Below are 25874 nucleotides of genomic sequence, written 5' to 3'. Positions count from 1 at the left end.
TTCATTTCCCTCTTTTTATCTCCTTAACTGCACTCTCTGCAACCATCTTCTTTCGATTTACTTGTTTATTGTCTGTCCCCACCCCCAATTCTCTCTAGAATGTAAATATCTTGAGAACGAGGACTTCGAGTTGCTTTTTTTTTCTCTTTCACTTTTTGTCTGAGTGCCCAGCGCCTGGCTCGGTGCCCGGCGCATAGTAGGTGGACAGTTAACTGTTGGTTGAATGAGTCTACAGGCTGGCACACGGGTAGCTGGCCTGGTGGGAAAAGAAGCTCGTCGGGGTCGTTTTTCTTTTTTTTCTTACAGAAAGATCAGGTGGGCGGACACTTCCCGGAGCCGGGGCTGGGGCTGCCTCTCTGGCCCCCACCTCTGCGGCCGGCCGGGCAGGGACGGCAGGTGCCAGCGCGTCCTCCCGCCCGGCTGCCGCAGCGCGGCTCTCCCGGGACGCTCCTGCCCCGCTCCGCGCGCGGCTCCCAGGTGCGGGTCGCCCTGCCCGCCCCTCTGCAGCCGGCCGGGTGCGGAGACCTGCGGGGGCTTCCGGGGCGGCCAGCCGAGTCCCCCTCCCGGGCCGGCGTGAACGGGTAGGGAGACATCCAGCGATCCCTCCGGGTTATTTTTAGCCGGTAGCCGAGCCCCCCCCCTCCCCGGGGGCGGAGCGGCCGGAGAAGGTGGGGAGCGGAGCGCCGGAGCCCGGCGGCGCTGGGAACAGCTGCAGCCGCGTCCTCCGGCAGCGCGCGGCTCTCCCGGGACCTGCGCCGGGCGGGGGAGGGGACGGCAGGGGAGGGCGGAGCGGGGAGCGGGCGGGCGGGAAGGGGCGGGCAGCGCGCTCCTGCGGCGCCGGCGGCCGTCCTCATCCCGGCGCGCTAGTGGACGCGGGGCTTCGCAAATGGCTTGTCCCGCTCTTGGTCTGGAAGCTCTTCAGCCCCTGCAGCCCGAGCCGCCTCCCGATCCTGCCTTCTCCGAGGCGCAGAAGTGGATCGAGGTAGGTGCTGGTGGCCGGCGGGCGGCCTTGCAGGGGCGCCCGGAGCCAGTGACCCGCGCACGCTCGGTCCGCAGGTCCAGCCTCGCCTCCCCCCACTTTCTTAGGCCAGGAGCTCTGGGTCACCCGCCAGGGCCTCGGCGAGCTGTGATCCCCTGGAGCTTCGGTATTAAGTCCGGGTGAGGGTGGGCGTGAACGGGGGACCCTGCAGTGTAGAGTGCGCGCAAGGGGAGGAGCGGTCTCCCACGTCCGCATCCTCCTGCCGGCCGGCTGCGAAAATCTCAGCTCCAGCCGCTGCCAGTCGCTGCGGAGGGAAGCGCAGTGCGAGCAGAAGCGCTGCAAGGGCGCAGAAGCGCGAGCCCCGGAGTCCTCACAGGGGCCGCATTTCGGGGTGTTTAGCTCCCTGCCCCACATTCCGCCTCGTGGCCCCCTCTCCGCGCTCCCGGTGCGGAGCTGGCAGTGTCTCCACGGAGGCGCATACCCTCTGGAGCCTCTTGCTGTATTCCTGGCCCCGGGTCAGGTGTGTGGCTGGCACCCCGCACAGGGCCGGGGGAGCCTGCGGGAACCATCCGCGAGCTCACCATCCGCATAGACGCTGCATCTTGGAGACGGCGGGGTGGGCTCCGACGTGCCGGGGACCCGTCTCGGTCAGCGTATTTCACTTCTTAAATGACACGGTGGCAGGCCAGGGAAATCACTGGAGCTCTCGGCTCGGTCCAGGAAGCGCTAGCCGGGTGATCTTGATTCACGATGTCTATCTGTAAATGCAGCTTGGAAGCCCTGGGCTCCGGAAATGACCTGTCGGCGGTGGTCAGGACACTAGAGGGGTTCCAGGCGGGAAGGTGACCCCTGTGATCCGTGTAAGGAGCCTCTGTTCCCATGGGTGGCCTTTCTCGAGGCTTAGTGAAAGGTGTGAATTTGGCCTCGATCTCCAAGGCCAAAACTACAAGCAATTAGTTCAAAGAAGCGAGTGTACCGCTAAGTCACGACCCAACCGTGATGAAGCTTCCAGTACTCAGACGGTCCCTTAGAGACTCCCCTCCTCTGGGCCCTGTAGGTGCTGCCGGGATAACAGGGCTCAGAGCGGATATAAATCCGCTGAGCTGCGTGCACACACCACCCGCATAAGATGCTGCTGTCATGCTCCGCCAGACACCTGCACCTTTCAGGGTTAACATGCTTTATGCAAGCAAAATATCACTCTGAATTCAGAAGCATCTATTTAAAAACAGGGTTAAAGAAACAGAACAATAAACTCCAGGCTTATTGCTAATAGCCTCAGGCATGTCCCTATGAGATGAGAAAAGACCTTGGCCTTTTATTTTTTTATATGTGGCTGGAACGGGTTTGGCGTGTGACAGGTGCTCTCTCTCTCTGGGCTCACGGGATACTCAGGAGACATTTGTAGTTACCGGCTTAGTGCAGAGTTAGATGACTGTATGTTTCAGGTTCTTGAACTTTAAAATTCTCTGGGGAAATTGTAGGTGTGGGTTGAGAGGAAGATATAAAACAGAATAGTCATACTATTCTTGAAGGCGCCTGATGTATTCCCAGTTTCCTTAATTGTAAGTAATATCAACATACTCTGCTTTTAAAAACACATTGTGGTGTGAGTTATATCCAGGAAAGTAAAGTGTACAAATCCTAAGTGTCCCCTGCGTGAGTTTTGACCTATGTATATATTATGATAGCCTCCACCTAGATCAATATATAAAACATGTCTCCTTTGGCCCAGACTACAGTCTGCTTTTATGAGGTGGTAGATTTCAGGCTGAATATTATACAGTACAGAATATTAGCTTTATATTAGGTTTAGTAAAAGGAAAAGGGGATTACTTAGCAAAGTAGTGACCTGTTAGGTGCTAGAGAGTTTGGTGTTATTCTTGATACTTTATCAATTGTACCAATGTAAGAATGGGAAAACCGTCATCAGGTGTGCGTGCCTGTAGCACTCGGTGGTGGCCCGGCCAGAGCACACGGCATGTGCATTATTGAAGTGGCCTATCTCCTTTCAATTGCAGAGTTCAGTTTCAAGGAAAGGCGAGCTTCCCCCTCCCAGACTGTATAAAAAGATATTTGCTCCTGGGGAAAGATAGAGAACTCCCTCTTCCTTTCCTGGAGGTTCCTCTTGAAATGTAAATGCCATGTCTGCAAACCGGGGGAACCCAGGAGCAGTAACAGATGGCTTTGCTCGCAGTTGCCGTGTGAACAAAGATTCCTTGGCTAGTAGAGCAATAATGTAGTAGTTAGTGCAGCTGAGTTCCTGGGGGGATTGATATCTGGAGACAATTTCGTCTCTTTTAGGGGCCTATTGTCTCTGACAACATCCTCATTGGAAGGGCTTTGTTTTTCACTTTTGTTCACTTGGTGATTAAATTTCCCCCTAGGTTTTTTTTTTTTTTTCCTCCTCTTTCCTTTATTCTTTTTGAGTAGTGAGGAATTTCACCTTTTCAGAAAAGTGTTCCCTTGGGTGTAGCAGGTTAATAAACAAACTTTGCTGCTTGGCTTTCTAACTCAGTCCCTGGTCTTCTTGAATCATGGATTCATGAGAAAACGTCCATTCTTAACAAAGGCTCAAGGAACAAGCTCCAGGACGTAACTTGCTGGTGAGGAATTTCTCGGCCTGCAGCCTTGGCTATTTGAGGACTGTGTTACTGGGCAGGAAATGTGGCCTGGGAAGGATCCCCCCCAACCCCCACTTCTTCCTTGGCTGGCAAAGGTGAAAGCTGTAATGGAGCTCGCCATGGTCAGAGACAGTGTGGGGACAGCTCACAATACTGCCAGTGACTTTTCATAGCTGTAGGAGCAGGCTGTGCATCTTACCGTGGTTTGGGAAGCCTCAGGAAGGAACAGCAAACTTCAAATAGTAACCCTGGTTATGCAGGGAGGAGCATGACTAACTTCCATCTGCCTTTTCTAGAAGGCCTCCCTAAGGAAACAAGGGGCAATAAGCAGAGCCCAGTGGCAGAGATCAGACCTTGTAGCTGAGCATCCTGGGTTTGAGTCTGGGTCTGTTGGCCACTCGCTGGGTGACCTTGGGCAAGCCGCTTTTCCTCTCTATGACTCCAAATATTTTCTTTGAAAGATAGCTGTGGTTGTTAACTACAACAAAAATAACAAGGGGAGATTGTTGGAAGTGGCTGTAAAACAGGATGCTAATAATAGCGCACCTACTTCATGGGAGTGCAGTGAGGTCTAAATAAATTAATACATTTAAAGTATAAATTAATACATTTAAAGTATTCAGAATAGTGTCCAAGACTTCGGAAGTGCTGTGTAAGTGATGGTTGGTATTAATATTACCATCAGTATTACTGTTGTTATTACTCTTAGCCTCATCATCTCTACTACTGTGGTATCACTATCATTGCTATTGTTTTTTTCTGTTGTTAATAAAAATGAAAGTTGATTATATACATATACATATATATATTTATTTATTTAGACAGAGTCTCACTCTGTTGCCCTGGGGTTGAGCGCCCCGGCATCATCATGGCTCACAGCAACCTCAAATTCTTGGGCTCAACCAATCCTCCTGCCTCACCCTCCTGAGTACTGAGATTATAGGCAGCTTCCAAAACACCTGGCTAATTTTTCTGTTTGTAGTAAAGACAGGGTCTTACTCTTTCTTAGGCTGGTCTCGAATTCATGAGCTCAAGGAATACACCCACCTCCCAGAGTGCTATAGCATTATAGGCGTGAGCCACCATGCCTGGGCTAAGGATGATTTTAAAAGAAATTTATTCAGAACACTAAATGTCCAGGGTAGAAATATAATTCAGTTGCCTACCGATTTCATGCTATTACTTCATTTTATTAATTCTGGATATCTGGACCGGAAGTAGATGCTACATGTACTCTGACGAGCACTAGAAATGATTTTAGGGTCAGAGGAGAGGCTGTAACGACTGCTCATAAAATGATCCTGGTAGTCCATCTGGGCTTAGAAAATTATTCCCTAGTATTATGCTGAATATTTAAATGTCTTTGTTAGCAAACTCTAAGCAGAGTGCTTACTGCCCCTCCTCTTGTGGATAATCCAATATTAAATTGTTATACAAATAGTGGATGTCCAAACATTTATCTCAAATTCAGCAGTGTTTCGTTCACTGTTGTGTCAAGTTCTGCTAGAAAAGAAAAGATTTGTCATTGATTTTCCTTCCACCTTCTTCCCTTTTCTTTCTCTTTCTTTCTTCTGGTGGTATTTATTGAGTTATGAGAGAGTTTGTTAGTAGATGATTCTAATTTTCCTGATCCTCCTTCCTTGTCTCTCCACCCACAACAATATTTATCTGTTCTAATCTTCAGTTCTTCTTTTCAATGCCAAAGACTTTCGGAAGAAACAGATGTCCTTCAACTTAGTTTCAGTTGTGATTTGGACCAGGTTCCCAGGCCTGTAGGGAGGGGCTGGAAATTTCAACCCAACTCACCCTTCCTTCTCGACTTGAGCGGTTCCCTGGACTCCTTTAACTTTAATCATGGTAAGCCCCTGGGGCTTGGTGATGAATGCAATCTTATCTGTGACTAATCTATATTTCGCGTGAGTGGGAACGAGTGCTGGAAGGGATTGGTTCCTCATTTTGGTTCATTTCCCCCCACCCACATAGAGCTGCTTTCTCATTCAACTGGGGCCTAATCCTGGAGATTAAAAGTGCTGAGGACACCGTAGCTCTCCCAAACTGAAAGACATTGTATTGTTTGGTCGTAGGAAACATTGATGAGGAGCCTTTGAGATGACTTAGCATTTGGTGGCAGTAACCTATGACCTTTGTGATGTGATGCCATGTGTTATATATCTCATCATTCTAATTCTGCATCTCTGTAGCGACTTGACTCTTACATCCTGTTATTACAACAAGGATTTAACTTTGCAAATGGTCTCCAGCCAAGGGAGAAGAAAAAACTTTTCTGGCTGGATCAAGAAAGGAGTGGTGGTCTGAATAGATATGTAAATTTCAGCAGGCAGCATCTTTCTCACAATGACATTGAAATAGTCTAGCTTGTTTGTGTACAAGGGCTGCAAAGACACTCAGTGAAGGGTGAAGGGAAGGGTGGTAGGAAAACAGTGAGGTCCCACGGATTTGGGGGAAAGGGAAACCAGGAGGTTGGAGCTGGCACTTTTTGCTCCAGTATCTCCCTGGAAACCAATTGCATCAAGTAAGCTCCAAATGGGCAGACTGTACCCTGGCCACCATGGAGGGGTAGGCTGGGCCTGCATTCCCAGCAACTGAGCCTCCTGGCCTCCTGCTCTCTGTGGATGGGTGACAATAGAGCCGTGATGCAGACAGCTGGCCTCCATTCCGTGGGTGGCAGTCAGTGCCAGGTGGGACAAGGCAGCTCTTTTTAGGAGTGCTGGCGGCTTCTCTTTTTTCTTAGACCACTCTGAAGCTTTAAGTGTCATAGTGATGATAACTGTGGCGATGATGCTGATGTTGCTAATGAGAGCAGCTAAGATTCACTGAGTGCTTACCATGTGCCGGCTCGGGCGACTTGTGTACAGTTGGCCCTACGTGTCTGTGCGTTCGGCATCCATGGATTCAACCAACCTCAAAATGTCTGTTTCTGATCCTTTGTAAGTAAGTACTATTATCATCCCAACTTCTAGATGAGGAAATCGAGTTGCTGAGAGATTATGTATCCGTCCAAGATTACAGGTAAGTGTCAGAGCTAGGCCGTGAATCCAATGCCTCCTTGCTTAACTTCTACGAATATGTATATCCAGATATCTAAGATTTACAGTTGAGGAAACTGAGGCTTGTAGGAGTTGGGAAACTTGTCCAGGCTCACCTAGTCAGTAAGAGCTTGTCATAATCAGGATTCAAGCCAGGCTGTCTGACCTCACAGCTCCTGCTATGTGACATCTTAGATTGCTTTGCACACGTAAGGCCACGTGTAAAAAATCCTATAAGGACCGAGCTTTCTGTTCCTGTGACTGCAGAGGTCTCCTCTACACCACCACCTCTCTGTGTGGGAGCAGGATGTGGATTTCCAAAGCTGTGGCTCCCTAGACCATGTTTGTCTCTTTTGGCTGCGGTATGGAAGGGTCTCTTCCCTTGGACAGCTGACCTCAGCTTTATCTAGTACGTATTGCTGCGCAGTCCTCAGGCAACAAGAACCAGGCTCGTCACCTTTGCCTGCTGTCTCCAGACCTAAAATTCCCGAAGTGGAACAGAGCAGTGGGATCATATGTGGTTCAGAGTTGCTGGAATCCAGTTTCTGGGCCCTGTCATCACGACTGCCGCAGCCCCAAATTACTCTATTGAAGTTTTATTAGGCAGGTGGCTGGTAGGTAAGTGATTAATTTAAAAATGTTTTAAGCTTGCTGATGCATTGTATTCTGATTTCTTAAGAGGACAGATGGTATTAGAATATTTTATTTTTGTGGCATTAGGGACCATGGCTCTGCTTTTTGTAGCTTTGTCTCCATGGCTTGGTCTTTAGTGGCCAGGAATAAATGCTTCTAACATCTGCTAACTAACGGAGAAGGTGCCTTATTTTGTTTGGGTAAAGACCTACTATCTGTGTGGTCTGTTTTGGTTTGTTTTCCAAATATGGGTGTGAAGGGATATCTTTCTCAGCACGGATTTGTTGTACTTTGTTTTATTTTATTAATTAATTTAATTTTTTGAGACAAAGTCTCACTTGGTCATCCTCAGTGGAGTGCTGTGGCGTCATAGCTCACAGAGACCTCAAATCCTTGCCTTAGCCTCCCAAGTAGCTGGGACTATAGGCGCCTGCCAAAATGCCCAGCTATTTTTAGAGATGGGGGGTCTCACTCTTGCTCAGGTTGGTCTTGAACTCCTGAGCTCAAACAATCCACCCACCTTGGCATCCAGAGTGCTAGGATTACAGGCATGAGCCACCACACTTGTCACTTTTAAAAATTTTTTTAGATAGTCACTCTGTCACTCTTGATAGATTGCTGTGGCATCATAGCTCACAGCAACCTCGAACTCTTTGAGCTCAAGTGATCCTAATGCCTCAGCCTCCTGAATAGCTGGGACTACAGGCACATGCCACCATGTCTGGCTAGGATTTCTATTTTTAGTAGAGATGGGGTCTTGCTCTTGCTCAGGCTAGTTATGAACTCCTGAGCTCAAGTGATTCACCTGTCTCAGCCTCCCAGAGTATAAGGATTATGGACATGAACCATGGTGCCCAGCCTCAGCACCAATTTGTTTAAGTGCTGTTAGCACACTTGTCTGAGGCTGTAGTCCCTTCACCTTTCCTGATAGTTCCCATCTGGACAAAATTACACCTAGGGACGGTCTTGTTGAGTTCTGCCAAGAGGCAGGTCCTTCCAAGGGAGGAGTGGGCCAGCCTGTCCTCCAGCTCGGGCCCTGACGGAGGCAGGTCTGTGATTGCTGGCACTCTTGGCTGTGTGGACATCCCTATCACATTCCATTTCACCCTCATCATTTTGCATTTTGGCCTTGATTGTCACAGGTGAGGACTGAATCAGTTAACACTGGTTGATTTTTTTTTTTTACTAAACTACTATCATTGGAATCGAATTTTCTGTTTAAGCCCAGTTCACTATTTTGTGATTTTTAAAAATGTACAATGCAGTTTTGTAACATTTTCCCTCATTTGTTTCTAAGGATGTGTGTGTGTGTTTACATTTGATAGGATCATTTTTTGGAGGGAAGGGTCGGATAGGAAAAAGGATGACTTCAGTATAATTAAAATGAAATGAAAACATAATAGAACTTTGTTTTTAAGTGACAGAAATATAAAAGTAGCCTAAGATAGAGGGTTAATAGATAATATAGGGAAAAAATAGTTCTTGAAACAAAACAAACAAAAAAAGAACAGGACACTGGAAAGACTTCTGCCTGGCCACGAGATGTTGTATTTCAAGGAGGAAGGGTGTCGTGGAGTTCAGTTCTGCTGTGGTAAAATTCCGTGTTTGCAATTTTGAAAACAACACTTCCAAAGAGAAGTCCTGATGCATGTAACCCTGATGGGATGGGTATTGTATCTCAGGGAATTATCTTTGGCGTCAGGGAGAGGAAAGGTGGCATCATAATCATATAATGTGCACGTAAGGAACGGCTCGGTGGACAACTTTTCCCATAGTCAGCTCTTCCCTTTCATCTCTGCTGAGACCTTTAGCATAAAATCTTGGTTAGCCTGGGGTAGCTTCGTGTTTCTGCTGTCCCCTATTCTGCCTGTGACAGTGACGCCAGGACAGTTATTGCAGGACACTGTGTGGCCTCCTGGTCACTGTCGAGCTTTAGAAGTTAGGGACTACCCCACCCATTTATCCCTAAATAGCTCTTTAGGAGGCCATGTAAGAATACACCTTCCCTTGCCTTTTTAAAAAAGGTCAGGGGCAGAAAGGCTTGTGGCTTTTTAATTTCCATGACCTAGCACTGTTAGAAAGAAAAAAAAAATCCTCAGCCCTATTTTCTTTCTTTTTTTTTTTTTTTTTTTGTGGTTTTTGGCCGGGGCTGGGTTTGAACCCACCACCTCTGGCATATGGGACCCGTGCCCTACTCCTCGAGCCACAGGCACCGCCCTCTCAGCCCTGTTTTCTACCAAGTGGATTCACCGAGCAAGTTTGTACCAAGAGAGGAACTGAAGTTATGTCTATTGTGATAAGTACATAGTTTCCTCCCTTAAGAAATGTTTTGAAATGATATTTCAAGCAATTATTTTGTTTTCATTGAATATTTTATCTTTAAATAGATATCTTTATATATTATTTTATTTTATCTTTAAATAAATATCTTTTTCTTTTTCTTTTTTTGTTTTTTGAGATAGAGTCTTACGTTGTCACGCTCGGCAGAGAGCTGTGGCATCACAGCTCACAGCAACCTTGAACTCTTGGGCTCAAGGGATCCTCTTGCCTCAGCCTCCCGAGTAGCTGGGGCTACAGGCTTCTGCCACAGCGTCCCCCTAGTTGAATGTTTTATCTTAATTGAGTGGTGGCCAGGATGAGTTCGGTCAAATGGTTTAAAAGAGGAAAATAACAATTCGGGACACTTGGCTCTCACGTATTTGTAAGTTTGCTTCCGTATAGTGGCGAAAATAAACTTTAATTGTGAAAATGTGCTTCCTAAAGTTCCTTTCCTGAAAAGTATTTACTGAGCTTCAAAAAGTGTTTACTGAGTGCCAGGTGTAGTGTTAGGAACCAGGCTTAAGAGAGGAAGAAAATAAACATAGTAGCTGCCCTCATGAAGTGTACCATGTAGTGTGTGGAGAGATTCTGAATAATAAATACATAATTATAATTAGGGCTGTATACCATGAAGATGGCGGGGTTGGAGGAGGCTTAGGAGGAAAATACTCTTAGTGAAAACAATATTAAAGTTAAGGCCACTGAAAGGTTCTAAGCAGGAGAATTAGATTGGGACTAATTTATTGAGCAAAGATTTTGATAACACATGCTTGTATTATGATTATGCTTTGAATAAAGGTAGGGTAGAAATCCTCTCATAGCTCTTCAGGTGTGTGGGGGCGGCAGGGAAGGGAGTGGTGTCGGAAGTTCTTGAATATTCTTGCAGGCCACTCTTGAGTTTTCACGAGGATCTTCTGTACCTTTTGCGTCTGAGTCGCAGGTAAATTAAGAACTCTTATATAAGAGAAATGGCAGAGGACTTGAGGATTTATGTTTGAGCCTGAACTCTGGATTAAACTTTCTGGACAACATGGGGGCTGTGGAGGCCGCATTCCACTCTGAGGAAGAAGGGGCTGCAAGAAATTTGCTTGCTTTTCCGTGGGTGAGCAGAGCAATTTTGTGTCTTTGGGTGGTGACTCACAGATATTCTCTGATTTGAGAACTTGCTCCAAATTTCTCTGAAACAGGGGGCTTTATAAACTAATACAGTCATGTAGCATTTGAGAGCCCCATAAATTATAAACTCTGGAGGCCTGTGACTGCTTTCAACAGTTGAACCCACCATTCCCCCACCCCCTCCACCCCTTCCTCATGGTCAAATATGGCTGCCAGGGAGTCACCATCACATCGCCTTTCCGGGAAGCAGGATGGCGGAAAGGAAAATGACCAGTATAGTCTTCCCTTTTAAGATGACATTTGGGAAATTCTTCCAGACATATCTGCATTTTGTATATGTCCTGCCTAGAAATTCAGTTACTTGACCACTCCTGGTTTTAGGGAAGACCCTGGCGAAGGCTCTTTTTTCTAAGCAGTGGTAATTAATTCCCAGATCATAGTTTTAAGTTTTGTTCCTCAGGAGAAAGAGGCGAATGGCTACTGGGGTAGGGACACCCTGATACGTATTTTTTTTCCTAATGGAGGCATTTCAGTAAAGTCCACTTGAGTGTTTTCTTTTCTTTTTTGGTTGCCGTTTGGCCAGGGTTGGGTTTGAACCCGCCACCCTCGGCATATGGGGCCGGCGCCCTACTCACTGAGCCACAGGCGCCACCCTGGGGTAGGGACACCCTGGAATGCCTCTTCTCTGCTTCTCCAGGGACAAATCATTGTAGGACGGAGCTTAAATCCGTGGCACACTCCTTGATTCTTCTAAGTTCATTAAGCTGTCCCTTTTCTGTGTATACCTGACGCTAAGTAGTCACCTCTTTTAGGAAAGTTGTCATATTTTGCTGTAACGAATTTGTATGTGTGTCAGAGCGAGAGATCTGCCTTCTTGGGTAAACCTCAGAGTCCTGTGGCCCAGGGCTGAGCCTCAGTCATCACCCTGTCCTCTCCTTGTCTGACTCAATCTGTTCCCTGCCAGGGCCCCACAGCCACCTTGCCCGCTGCTTGAGAGATTTCTCAGTGAGTCTATGCCCAGCTACAGTTGCCTGGTTGGCACTTGGACGCTGCTGTGACCGAGAAAATAGAATCTTTTCATGTTGGAAGGCCTCATTCATTTAGCTGTGATAAAACAAGGCCTCATTAAAGAACCTTCGATTAGATACACTTAAAAATGTACATTGTTTTGTAAAAACCTAACTACATTATGTACTTAATAATTTCAAAAAATGAAAACTATTTGTTAAATTTAAAGTTGATTAGCCTCTTAATGACTTTTTTGTGTCTGCATTTGGATATTTGATTGGGTGGTTTCAATTGATCCCCTAGATGGGTATCAATTATTTGTGACCTTAATGGCATCTTGATTTGAGTTGGACAGGAGAATGTAAATTTGCAGCAACAAATGGTTGAAAAGCAAGAAAGCATTTTCAGGCATGTTGCTGAAGGCATGGGCATTCTACTGCATTTTTCTGTATTTAAACCGTCTCCTTTTTTTAGCATCAAACAATGAATTAAAAATGTTATCTACTGTGAGCTCAGTCAATTCCATCTGTAGTTCTTCAGGTCTCTTGGTGATATCAACTAGGTAAGGCTGAAATGCTAATTTAATTCTCAAAGTCAGTGAACCATTCATTGTATTCTCCAATTAATAGGTTTGTAACAGCTGCATATTCTTCAAAGGATTTGCATATATCACCCTGCTCACCAATGACGTTGCTAACTGGAGAAAATGTTCATCTGGAATTTTTTTTTGAAGGAGACGTGTTTTTTTTTTTTAATTTGGCCAGGGCTGGGTTTGAACCCGCCACCTCCGGCATATGGGACCGGCGCCCTACCCGCTGAGCCACAGGCGCCGCCCAGGAGACGTGTTTTGAAAAAGGATACGTTTTCTCAAAATGCTTGAATTTTTTTTTGTCACATGACATATATAGACTTAGTTTTTTTTTTATTAAATCATAGCTGTGTACATTAAGGCAATCATGGGGCACCAAACTATAGACTTAGTTTTAACTTGTAAAGAAATATTCATGTTGTTTTAATTTGACATAGTATCACACCAGAAATGCTGCGTTCCGATAGGAATCTTCTTTCAATAATTCACATTGCAGATTCCTTCTTTCCCTCCCTCCCTCCTTCCCTTCCTTCCTTCTTTCCTTCCTTCTTTCCTTCTCTTCCTTCCTTCTCTCCTTTTCCCTCCCTCCCTCCTTCCTTCCTTCCTTTTCACCCTGTTGCTCAGGCTGGAGTGCCATGGCATCAGCCTAGCTCACAGCAACCTCGAACTCCTGTGTTCAAGTGATTCTCCTGACTCAGCCTCCCAAGTAACTGGAACTATCGCCACAGCTGGCCACAACGCCCACCTAATTTTCTCTATTTTTAGTAGAGAAGGGGTCTTACTTTTGTTCAGGCTGGCCTTGAAGTCCTGAGCTTAAGGTATCTGCCCTCCTCGGCCACCCAGAGTGTTAGGATCTCAGGTGTGAGCCACTATGCCCAGTTATCATTGCTGATTCTTTCCTTCATAAAATTAACTATCTGTTCTGATAGAGATAAAATTTTGGTTAACAACTGTCCCTGTGATAGCCAAGGCACTTTAGAATGATAGGACAAATCCACACTTAATACCTAATTTTTAACTTTAGCCTGTTACAAAACTGATGATGCTGTATTCCATTTGCATGAATATAGTTAACAATAGTTATAACTTGTTGCAAAGTGTTACTTACTATAGTATCTTTAGCTGAGAGATTTTGTTGATGCAAGGTACAATAAAAATAAATGAGAGCATCTGGGTCTGTTAATACTTTTTTTTTTATCTGTGTAATAAACCCTTTATGTTTTCCTGTCAAGGAAGGTGCACCATCTATACATATACTCACTAAAGTTATCAAATCCCGTCCAACTTCACAAAATTTATCTTGAAAGTTACTAAAGGTATCTGTTCCCTGTGTTCTGTTTGCAAGAGTGCCCAAAGCAAGTAACTCTCTGAAGCAAAGAAGATCTTTATGACTTGAAGGAAGTAAAAAACCTGTGCTAAGTTGGTACTATCAGTTGCTTCATCCAGAGCAATTGAATGACATATATGCTCCTTTTGAAAGGAAGTTGCATAAAGTTGTTCTGTTAAGTTCAAGGCTAATTCATGGTGCCCATCAGTTATGGTTCTCCTTAAAAGAGGCAATTGTTTGTACTTTTGAAATGTTCTCAGGGTCTAAGGATCCTACAGTTTTGACAATGGAACCTTTCACAATTTCTGCATCACTCGATGGCTTCCCCTTTACGTAAGCTTTCCACATACATAACATACTTTATAAGTTGTTTCAGTGGCATTATTTCCAGATGTTATTGCTTTTACTTTTCATCTTTTAATTTCTGCAATAAAGGCAGAAAGGTACCTTTTGTACCTCTCCCTCTAATTTAAAGCTTTTGTGTTCCTTAAGAATGTTACAAGGCTGATGAGCCTTGAATTTCTTTAATGATGTCATTGCAGTATGACAAAGCAAGCAAATCATCATTAGCAGAAACAAGATAATATTGCAATTCTTAAGCCTCATTAAAAAGTCTGCTTTCTGCCTTCATTGTTCTCTGGGTCTTTTTTGACACGATGGGCTGTTAAGCAGACAGAATTAAAAAATACTATCAAGCTGTGCAGCTGTTCACAAATTCAAACAGAAACGCAGGGCCCCATTGTCAAAGCTGACAACAGACTGGTTGGTACCCAAGCCCCATAAACCCTCCCAACTAGCCTCGTGCAGTAATGGGAAGAGTCAGGCAGGAGAAGTTAGAACTAAGTCACGAGCGTAGGAGCCAACAATGTTCTCACTTGCTGGTCAATCTGGGAGGGTTATTTCATTGAAACAAACTGTATTCTTTGGTATTTTAAATATGTTCACTTAAAAAATAGAATAAAAACATAACAAATGAATACAAATGTATTCATAAAAATAAAAGGGTTTGTTCTGTAAAATTTGGATTCAGTCGAAAGGGTTCACTTAAGGACCTAGAAGGCCATAGTTTCCTTACCCCTGAAATAGACTCTGTTGCTGCCCTGATGGGAAACAAAGTACTTTTTTTTTTTTAAAGAGTGATTTTAAAAAAGCAGTTTACCCAGTAGTTGCCTGGAGACAGTCAGTGATTGGATGCACTGATTCCCCTGTTGGCACTTAGGTAGGTGATATCAGCTGAGGGAATTATTTAGGAAGCCAACTTTGCCCTCAGGACTAGGTAGGGCTTACTGAACTCGGAGTTCCTGGCTGCAGGGAGGGAGAGGAAACGTCTCTCTTCTTTAAGCCAACATGCCTCTGGCATTTGGCCTGGGGACTCTGGGCTGCTCTTTCTTTCCCTACCTCAAAGCAAACCTCTTTCACCTGTTCAAAACAAGTTTCTACTTCTCGATATGCAAGAATGATTGGAGTATTTCTGATTATAGGATAGATTTAAAAAGAAAAAGAAGTGTATTATTGTGGTCACCTGTATGGGTTCTTATTACCTGGATATTTTTAAAGGAAAAAAGACCCCATAAAAATGACCAACCTGTACCTTGTTTTAATAAATAACCACGGCTATGACCATTAATTGTCATGACCCAATGGTAACACTAATAACATCCTTTCTGCCTTTCCTATGGGAAATAAAAAAAAAAAAACGTTGCCTGCGGAGCTGAGTGTTGTCATTAGCCTGCAGATGTGGTCACTGCCTGTTTTCTTAGGGACCGTGCAAGATGTCATACATGGGAGTGGCTTGTGACAACCAGAAGCCTGATTGATGGTGCTGTAAGAGCTGACGGAATGTGACAATGGGAAGTGGTAAAGTGGCTAGTTCAGTGCCAAATTAAAAAAAAATAATAACAGCTTGCACACTTCTGGAACATTTATCACATGTCAGCACGAGTCTCAGTGCTTGTCTGAGTTGATGAGGCGATGTGCATGTGTGTATGTGTGTGTGTAGACACATTCATACACAGGACCCCAGCACAGGGCCTGGCAGATGAAGGGCTTCTCAGATAAGCACTGTTTCATGGCCATTTTACAGATGAGAAAACAGTAGCCCAGAAATGTTAACTGATTTGCCTGAAGTCACACACCTAAGAAGTGGCAGAACTGGGATTTGAACCCAGGCAATGTAGTTCCAGAGCTTGGACCCGTGATTGCCATGGTGTGCAGCTCTATTCTGAAGAGTGGCTCAGTATATATTTAATCATCAGAGAGGGTAACTTTCTGGAGTTAGTATTTGGGACCCTTGAGAAGTAAAAGTGAACTTCTAAAAAGATCATGATCCCAAGTACCTCCCTAGCCAAGCAGGTGGCAGATCATGATCCCAAATACCTCCCTAGCCAAGCAGGTGGCCTGCCCCTTCCCCCCTCCCTCTTCCTTCTCTTAACCATGTGTGATGCTGTTTGTTGAGCATTTCCCCTGTGGGGGGAACCTGTGGGATTCCTGAGCATGTTCTTTGCAGCTGGAGGCCTTTTTTTTTTTTGAGACAGATTCTCACTTTGTCGCCCTCAGTAGAGTGCTATGGCCTCGTAGCTCACAGCAACTTCAAACTCTTGGGCTCAAGCAATCCTCCTGCGTCAGCCTCCTGAGTAGCTGGGACTACAGGTGGCCGCTACAATGCCTAGCTATTTTTTCTGGAGACGGGGGTCTTGCTGTGGCTCAGGCTGGCCTCAAACTCATGAGCTCAGGCAATCTACCCACCCTGGCTTCCCAAAATGCTGGGATTATGGGCATGAGCCCCTTTGCCCAGCCTGGAGGCCTTTGAATGTGTTTTGAAAGGTGAGTGTTGTCGGGAGAGTGGTTGAGGACCTTGATGAAAGGCCGTTCCGGGCGCAGGGTGCACTGCCGCGGGTGGGACTATGGTCCCTTCTTTTCCCTTCACATCCCCTTCCCCCCCTCTTTCCTCTTGATTGGGACCTGACTCCTGCTCTGGATTCAGTAGTCCTGGATACTGAGTGAGATCTAGACTAAAAGTATGATTATTAACAAGAAGGAGAAAAATGTGGATTCCATGTGTCTCCCCGTCTGCCACTGTTAGGCTCTCCACCGTGGTGTCCCGGCGAGTCCTTGCTCCAATATTTGCTGCCTGCCCTCCACCTTGTCCCAGTTCCAGGTTCTCTGCTGTGCCTGTTTCAGGAAGTTTCTCCCAGGTTCAGCTTGGCAGGCAGGCCAGTCAGGACTCAGGTCCGGAGTGGCCGTAGATGGTGCCCTCCCGGCTGCCCTTCTCTGGCCTGCTCAGCCGGCACCTCCCAACTGCAGCTCTGCTCTGGGACCGCTCACCTGGCCTGGGCCCTGACCTCCCAACAAGTACGCCTGCTGTCATTTGTTTCTGTAAGGTGAATTATCGCCCATGCACTTGGGAAACAGAGGAAGGATGCTCGAGAAGGTGCAAATTACAATGGCTCATGTGAGATTTTCATTAGCACTTTTATTCTGCAGCAGCGAGCAGCAGCAGTTGACAGCAAGCTAGGGCAGTGTGGACGGCACAACCCCCCAGGACGTGATCCCGTTCTTGCTCCAGGCTCCATTCTGGCTCTGGGCCTCTGATTGAAAGGTCTGATTTCCCCAGATCTGTCTGCATTTTCCTCTTATCTCCATAAAGCAGCAGCCTGAGTCTTTCCTCACAGCCTTTCAGCAGGCACCCCTGTCGCCCCTCCCTTTTGCAAAATCCCACGTTTATCCTGTTATAGGAAATAGAACACACATTTTTATCTGTGGCAGCAATTTTTGATGTTCTTACTGTTTTTGTTATTGCTAATGCTCTGGCTACAAAATTGAATGGGGCTTGAGCCTTCTGCACCAACTCTATCTTTTCCATTAGGGTCTATTTTTTTTCAGTGTCGTCTTGTAGAATACAAGGACTTTTGCTGTGTCTCTTATTTTGGGACATTATTCATGCACTTGGAGTAATAGGTATGTTGTTTATAGTAAAAATACTCATGTGAATATTTTGCACAGGCAGTATCTTAGTCACATATGTATACACACAGGCTCGTGAAACAATACCTTGAGGATTTCCAATGCTGGATCTGCGATCTTGGGTCATACGGAGATGCCTTTTTTAAAAGAATTGCACAACCTTTCTTATCTGCTGTCAGAGGCCCTTGGGCCACATTTCCAGGAAAAGGTTTTTCTATTGTTTTTTGGAGAAAGTAGTAGAATAGTGCCTCCCCCCACCCCCTATTTTTTTTTTTAATGACACATATTTTCTTTGGGACGTGTTACCTCTTGGTAGTAATTGAAGCAGTGCTTTTCCCCCCCACAAGGGTTATTTACTGTGAGTGAGGAGCTTTTGGACGGTGAGCTGGAAATGAAGAGAGACTTGGGAGGAAGCAACTGGTCTAAGGGTGGCTGACTTCTCCACTTCCATTATTTCTTTGACATAGAGGCCTCTCTACCACCAGGATGTGGGCATTGGCAATTTGCCTCAGTTTGGGACACTATTCACGCATTCATTGTATATTTATCGAGCAAGTTCTAGGGACTCAGTGGCATGGGAGACAAATGCAGACCCCGAACACAGAATCACACACGTGATACATGTTCAGAAGGGGAAGAGCAGGTTGCGTGGAACACAGAGATGGCTGGAATCTCTTTGGTCTCCTGGGTCACGAGGCAGCCTCTCTGACAAAGTGCTGGTTAAGCTGAGAGCCAGGGGATGGGCAGGGGTTGGCCATGCAAAAAGGAACAAGAAATCATGTTTTCAGTGGAGGCTTAAGGATGTATAAAGATGCCTTGATATGGAGGAGAGGTAAAGGACGCCAGTCAGGCAGGAGCGTGGGGTGGGGAGTCTGGGAGGGAGAGGTGTTGGGTGGAGCTGGGGTGGGCTGGTGCAGAGGTGGGACTCCTTGGTGCCACCTGGCTTTGTCTGGGCTGTGGCTTGCTTTCTCTTGGAGGACAGCAATTAGGGTTTCTCTAAACTCCCTCAAGTTATTAATGCCGTAGTTTATGACAAAAATAATTTAAACATAGGTAATGAGGGCTGGTGGCCTGGCAGGCCCTGTTCTAAGTACTTAACCTCTCAAGCATCCTTTGAGTACGTGCAAACTCTCATTGCTACCATGATGTGGAGGAAGGTATGAACAGCCAATGGCCACACAGTCATTAGATGGTAGGTCTGATCTTCAAGTCACTGTAGTCTGGCTGCTTTCCCTGTGTTCATAACCACCACACTGTGGGGGGCAGCCCAGCTGTTCACCAGGGGCGTCCCTGAGGGGGATGGAGGATGGGGAACAGGAGTGAAGAGCTGGGTGGAGGGTGGGGAGAGGGGACACCGAAGGGTGCTGGAGGCCAGTGTGGCCCTACATGTTTTCAGTACTTTTAAAAGAAACTTCAAAAATAAGTTCTCTCAACCAATACCACTTCTTGACAATTGCTGCCACTTGGGAAGGTGAGTGATCTTGTCCAAAGGATGCTCCACGCCTCTCCCCAACACCACATCCTGTGCATGTGAGGACTCTGGTTCCCCAGTGTCAAGATGAACCCTGGCATTGCTCCGACATGATTGGCCACTGATTTTTTTTTTTTAATTAAATCATAGCTGTGTACAATAATGCAATCATGAGGTACAATGTGTTGGTTCCATATACAGTCTGAAATATTTTCACCGAACTGGTTAACATAATCTTCATGGCATTTTCTTAATTATTGTGTTCATGGCCACCGACTTTTAGTTTTCATCAAGAGTTGTGAGTCATATGACCTATTTAAAATTTTATTTCTTAGATTTTAATCTAGTGCATGTGTGTGTATTTGGTAATTTTTCCATTTACAATTTTTTTGTGTGTTTTAGTTAGCACATTGTTATGATTGCAAGCAACAGAAATCCAACTGAAACTGGCTCTAGAAGAGTAGTTTATTGGCTCAGCTGACAGTCTGCAGATAGATCCCTACTTGGGCGAGGCTGACTCAGCAGCCCCATGATGAGGCCCTGGATTCTCTGTCCACCGTGCTGTGCGTTGCCTGGCTTTATGTGCTGGTCTCCCATGCTACCAGTCCCCACACTGCCCTACCCCACTTCAGAAGGTCCAGGTTTTCCCTTACAGGCTGACTGGGGCTGACTGGGGAAAAGCGACGACCACAGAACCTCATGTTCTCTTTATGCCTCTGGGCTGAGAAAGAGGACATCTCCTTCATTCAGCATGCCAGGGGAACAGATCAGTTGATTACCCCGAGCCAATCAGGGTGTACCCTGGTCTGTCCCTATCAGAAAGGCTGCCTGCTACCCAACAGGGAAGCAGTGAATTTCCTAAAGGAAAATCTGGATACTTTTGGTAGAAAAAGGGGGAAAGTGGATGCTGCAGAGGCCACCACCAGTTGTTACTAACATTTTAATTAAAACGTGGTGATGTATAAGAACACATGCATGGGTGGTAAGGAAAAGAAGGAAAGAATTAAAATAAAATCCTCAGAGGCCTCTTTGTCTACTCGCCCTGACAGTGGAGGCTGGTTCACCCGCTATGGTGAACGTATGTTGCTCCTCTCTATAAATCCACCTTTCCCTTCCTCAATAAACTTCGTTTCATGCTTGCCTTAAAATAAATAAATAAATAAATAAAAACCTTAGAATAGTGCCTACTTCTTAGAAGTGGGCATAAGATTATAATCTGGGAGTGGTTAAAAAAGAGGCATTAAGGGCGGCACCTGTGGCTCAGTGAGCAGGGCACCGGCCCCATATACTGAGGTGGCGGGTTCAAACGCGGCCCCGGCCAAACTGCAACAAAAAATAGCTGGGCGTTGTGGTGGGCACTGTAGTCCCAGCTACAGCCGGGAGGCTGAGGCAAGAGAATCGCCTAAGCCCAAGGATTTGGAGGTTGCTGTGAGCTATGATGCCACAGCACTCTACTGAGGCAACAGAGTGACACTCTGTCTCTAAAAAAAAAAAAAAAAAAAAAATTGTTTTATTCCTATTTTTGTAAGACTAGAAAAGTGTCATTTTTAGAGGTATCACTGAATATCAGGTGTCTGAGTCAGCACCTGATTTGTTCTACGAGGTGTAAAAATGTGAGTGAATGAGCCAGATTGATTTTTGAAGTGTTGACTTTGAAAACAAAATTTAAAAGTCTATACCGGGTACCTCAATTCTCCTTTCTTCCCAACGTATGTGGACTTGTATAATAGATTATAAATTTATAATTATTTTATAAAATAACAGCTTTTAGAAGATGTTAGGAATGGAAGTATCCAGTACCAGTATCTGATTTGTTTTTCTCATTTAATTTTATGTAGGGTGTTCATAAAGTTCATGTGCAATTTAGTGCAATTTAATAAATTGCAGACACTTTTCTTTTTTAAGACAGAGTCTCACTTTGTTTCCCTTGGTAGAGTGCCATAGCTCACAGCAACCTCAAACTCTTGTGCTCAAGAGATTCTCTTGCCTCAGACTCCCTAGTAGTTGGGACTACAGGTGCCTGCCACAACGTCCAGCTAGTTTTCAGAGATGGGGGTCTTGCACCCTTGAGTTCAGGCAATCAACCCACCACAGCCTCCCAGAGTGCTAGGATTACAGACGTGAGCCACCGCGCCCAGCCCATCAATTGCACGTGAACTTTATGGACACCCTGCATTTCTCAGGTGGGGATATGTTTTTTGGAGTCTGAAGCCTACAAATAGCAAAACCATGCAGTTGCTGCTCACTGGGAACTCCAGGTCCAGGGAATGTGCGGCTCTGTGCCTGAGCCTGCCCCAGACAGGTGGGACCTTTCTAAAAGTGGATACAGCGGCTGTCGCCCACTGATCCTCTGTGTTGAATGACCCAGATTGGCACAGCACAGCTGGGTCCTACCCAGAGTGAGTGTGGGAAAGAAGAGGGTAAAAATAAAAACTGGTTTGGGAGATTAGGTAGAGTTGGGATGCTGGAAAGTTCACTGGTTATTTTGCTAATTCCTGCTCAGATCTTTTCTTTCTCTCTTTCTTTCTTTCCTTCTTTTGGGACTAGTGATGATTAGAATGACTCTGTTCTAGGGTCCTTAGATTTGGCAAAATAGTTTCATCCTGCAGCAAATACGTGTTAGAGGTGCTTTTTCTATATATAGAAAAAAATTCTTTTGAGATTAGAACATTTTAGCCTTGATGAGCTTCTTATTTATCCCATTATTCAATATTCAAGTTTTTATTTTGCAGTTTTTGGCCCTGTCTGGGTCTGAACCCTCCACCTCCAGTATATGGGGCCAGTGCCCTACTCCTTGAGCCACGGGGACTGCCCGACATTGAAGTCTTTAATACACTTTTTCCCAAAGGCATCTTGTATGGAGTTGCTCCCTGAAATAAGACATTTCTATCTGTCTTTCTCTCTCTTTTCTGTTAATCGAAAGAAACAAGCTTGGCTTTATAGATCCTTTTTTTTTTAATCCGCACTTTATAGATTCTTTATTGTTTTCTTTGTTATCTAAGAAAAAAAAAGTAGTAGAAGTTTTTAGGTATGGTGTTAAGCTGTCCATTGAGAATAGCTTTTCAATCTCTGACATTTTTTGGCATTTTGACTTTTTTTTTTGAAGTATAGATTTTTGAAGTGCAGATTTGCTAATTTTTGAAGCTCTGGTCCTTACTATTAGAAATGTTGAGATTTTATGTCTGGCATTTGATGAAGAGGTTTTTTATTTTCAATGCAAAAGCATAGTCTGTTTTGTACTTTCCCCAGTTACTGACAGCTTTGAACTCTATGAGATTATTTTTTCCCATCAAAATGCTTTGTAGCTTTTAATGAAACAATCTCTCTGTGATCTGTGGACTAATAACTAAATCCCCAAATGGCCTTTGCTTTGCTATAGCAATTAAAAAGAATATTAATATTTATATTTAAAATATATGAGAAACGTGGACATAACTTAAAAATAAAATGACCTAATATTATTCTAGTAAGATACATTTCTGGAAAATTTTTCTTTTTTGCAACATTTATATCATGGTGATAATTTGGAATAAGAGTTATTCTATGAATTTTCTTACATTTTCACTAACCAATTTGTTCACAAAATTTATTAAGAGATCGCTAGTGGCTATGGGTTTCCTTTTACAGTGACGGAAATGTTCTGGAATTAGTGATGATGTCTTCTTATTTGTTTGTAGTACTTAGTAAAAACATTAAAACTTTTTGAATCATACATTTTAAAAGAGATGAATTTGTTGGTATCTGAATTATATTTTAACAACAAAAAGTCTACTAAGAGCTCTTAATGTTTAAAGCACTGTTTTGAGCTGTCAAGATAAGTAAACAAACACATGAAATTAAGAATTCCAGGTGTATGTTGGACAGTTCTGGGTCCAGTAATGCAGTGTTATAAACCAGCCCCAAATTCAGTGGCAGGTAGCAATGATATATTTAATTTTTCTTGTTCTTGGGTTGAAGGGTCAGCTGGAGTGGTTCTGCTTTAGACTCTGGGTTGGCTGTACTTGACTCAAGGCTGTGGGTTGGTTCAAGTCTATTTCATGTGTCTCTGTTCTCCTTGGACTAGAGGCTACCTGGGGAGTATTCTCTTTATGGCAAATGAGTGAGAGGTGCATGGGAGCCCAGCCCAAACATGCAACAGACAGATTAAAGTCTCCACTTACATCACATCTCCTCACTTTCCACTGCAGAAGCAAGTGATGTGGCCAAGTCCAAAGTCAGCAGGGCAGGGAGAGACATTCTGCTCACCCGGGAGGAGAGGGGAGTGGATATTTTCTTAGTAATACTCTAATCCAGTAGTTCTCAACCTTCCTAATGCCGTGGCCCTTTAATACATTTCCTGTGGGTCGGGACCCACAGGTTGAGAACCATGGCTCTAATCTATCACAAAGTGTTGGGAAACATGTCTGTTTGGGGTTCCTGAGGCCACAACGGAAGAAGTGAGCATTCTGCCTGGGTAGGGACTGAAACGGGCCAGGCGATGGGCATTGAGTCCCTCAGCCTCTTTGTTTATTGTCTGTTGTGACAACTGAATATCACAGATTGGGTAATTCATAAAGAATGGAAATTTATTTCTTAAGGGGCTGGAGTCTGGGAAGTCCAAGGGTGAGGGGCCACACATGGTGAGGGCCTTCTTGTTGGTAGGGTCTCTCTGCAGAGTGTCCAGGCAGCACAGGGTGTCACCTGGTGAGAGGCCTCAGCCAGACAGCCAGACTGGCGTTCATAAGAGATCCACTGTCATGAAAACCAACCTTCTCCCGTGATAATCCATTAATCCACAAATGGGTTAATCCATTCATGAGGCAGAGCCCTCTAGACCAATTCACCAGCCAAAGATCCCACCTCTCAACACTGCAGTGGGGACCAAGTTTCCAACACAGGAATTCCGGGGCACAGTCACACTATAGCACTTGGGTTGAGTCTTGGTAATGAGCAAGTGTGGTCAGTAGGACAGGCAGATGAGGGTGGGGAGAGGTGAGAGCAGCTAGAACAGAGCTGGGAGGTGTGCAGGAGCGGGGTGCAGGAAGGAGGCAGCCCAGCTGGAGCGCAGCACAGGGAGTGTGCTGGTGGGAGAGGAAGGCCGCCCCGCCAGCTGGGGCCTTGCCCGCCATGCCTGAGGCTTTGGAGCTGGAACTAAATGGGCTGGGCTCTGAGAAAGACAGCCTGAGTTCAAAACTTGGCTCTGTCATTTATTTTTTAGAGGGGAGGTCACTTGCCTTACTTCCTCATCTGTGAAATAGTGAGGGTATGTTCAGTACCTTGTGAATTGTGGTTAGGATTAAATAAATTGATACACAAAGTGCTTGATATACAGTCAAGTGCTCAGTAGGTGTTAACTGCTGTTAGGTTTTTTTTTTTTTTCTTGAGACAGGGTCTCACTCTGTTGTCTGGTCTAGAGTGCCATGGCATCTTCATAGCTTGCAGCAACCTCAAACTCTTGGGCTCAAATGATCCTCTTGCCTCAACCTCTAGAGTAGCTGGGACTAAAGGTGCCCACCACAAGGCCCAGATAGTTTCTCCATTTTTAGTAGAGATGGGATCTTGATCTTGCTCAGGCTGGTCTCAAACTCCTGAGCTCAGGCAATCCACCTACCTAGGCCTCCCAGAGTGCTGGGATTACAGGCATGAGCCACTCTGCCCGGCCTCTGTTGAAAGTTTTGTGATGGTGATTTAGTTTCCTATTGCTGCATAACAAATTACCACCCTAAAACAGCAAACTTAAACCAACAAATATCTATTATTTCACAGGTTCTGTGAGTCATACATTTGTAAATTGTAAGTGACATGGTTCTGGCTCAGGGTCTTTCTTGAAGTTAAAAACAAGAAGATGTTGGCTAGGGCTGCTGTCATCTGAAGACACGACCGTGTCTAGAGGATCCACTTCTGAGGTGGCTCCCTCATGGGGCTGTAGGCAGGGTCCTCAGTTTTTGCTGACTGCGGGTGACAGGTGTTAGCTGTTTGCCATCTGGGCCCCTCTGTAGGGCTGCTTCTGTGCCCTTCCAACATGGCAGTCGATTTCTCTAAAGGGAAAGTTCAAGAGAGCAAGGAGGAAGCCACAAGGCCGATTACCACCTGGCCCTGGACTCCACGTGCTTCCCCATCTGCCAGATTCTGTTCCTTAGAATTCAGTCCCTAAGTGCAGCCACCCTCAAGAAAAGAGGAATTAGGCTTCACTGTTTGACAGAAGGGGCTTCAGAAAACTTGTGGGCCTCTTTTATTTTTTTTGAGACAGAGTCTCACTATGTCACCCTTGGTAGAGTGCTCTGGCGTCACAGCTCACAGCAACCTCAAACTCTTGGGCTTAAGGGATTCTCACGCCTTTGCCTCCCAAATAGCTGGGACTACAGGCACCTACCACGATGCCCATCTATTTTTTGTAGCAGTTGTCGTTGTTTAACTGGCCCGGGCTGGGTTCGAACCCACTAGCCTCAATGTATGTGGCTGATGCCATAATCACTGTGCTATAGGCACTGAGCCATTGTGGGCCTATTTTAAGTCCATCATAAGTGGCTACAGATGGAATATGTAATTGTAACTGTAACTGCTCACTTACCATGTTTTATATATAAGAGATTCAATATTAGATATTCTGATACTTAATCACTGGTCCCAATCTAATCTATTTGGATAACTTGTGAGTGTAAGATGTTCTATGTAGATATCTTTTCCAAATAGTTCAAGTCTTTAAAATTATAAAATTGTAAACAACAATACACCAATAATTAACAATATACAAGTAAAAGAGGTTCTTCCCCGAAGTCCCACTTGATACAGATAATCACCAGTAATATGCACTGTTCA

At 45.2% G+C, this 25874-nt stretch overlaps 1 protein-coding gene across 12 annotated transcripts in view; it reads left to right on the top strand.

Annotated features, from left to right (window-relative positions):
- Positions 1 to 632: 632 nt before the first annotated feature.
- The window catches only part of LIMCH1 (LIM and calponin homology domains 1), a 356706-nt gene continuing 331464 nt past the window's right edge, over positions 633 to 25874 (top strand). For 8 of the 12 annotated variants that reach the window (XM_053577488.1, XM_053577484.1, XM_053577482.1 and 5 more), the window contains exon 1: positions 633 to 982. In XM_053577488.1, the coding sequence (XP_053433463.1) occupies positions 887 to 982 (96 nt within the window). In that variant the 5' untranslated portion in view covers positions 633 to 886. The remainder of the gene's footprint in view (positions 983 to 25874) is intronic. The other 4 variants (XM_053577485.1, XM_053577483.1, XM_053577486.1 and 1 more) reach the window with 2 other exon arrangements.

Source organism: Nycticebus coucang, chromosome 23 (assembly GCF_027406575.1).
Source record: "Nycticebus coucang isolate mNycCou1 chromosome 23, mNycCou1.pri, whole genome shotgun sequence".
NCBI lineage: Eukaryota > Metazoa > Chordata > Mammalia > Primates > Lorisidae > Nycticebus > Nycticebus coucang.
This window is presented reverse-complemented; position numbering and strand designations above follow the sequence as displayed.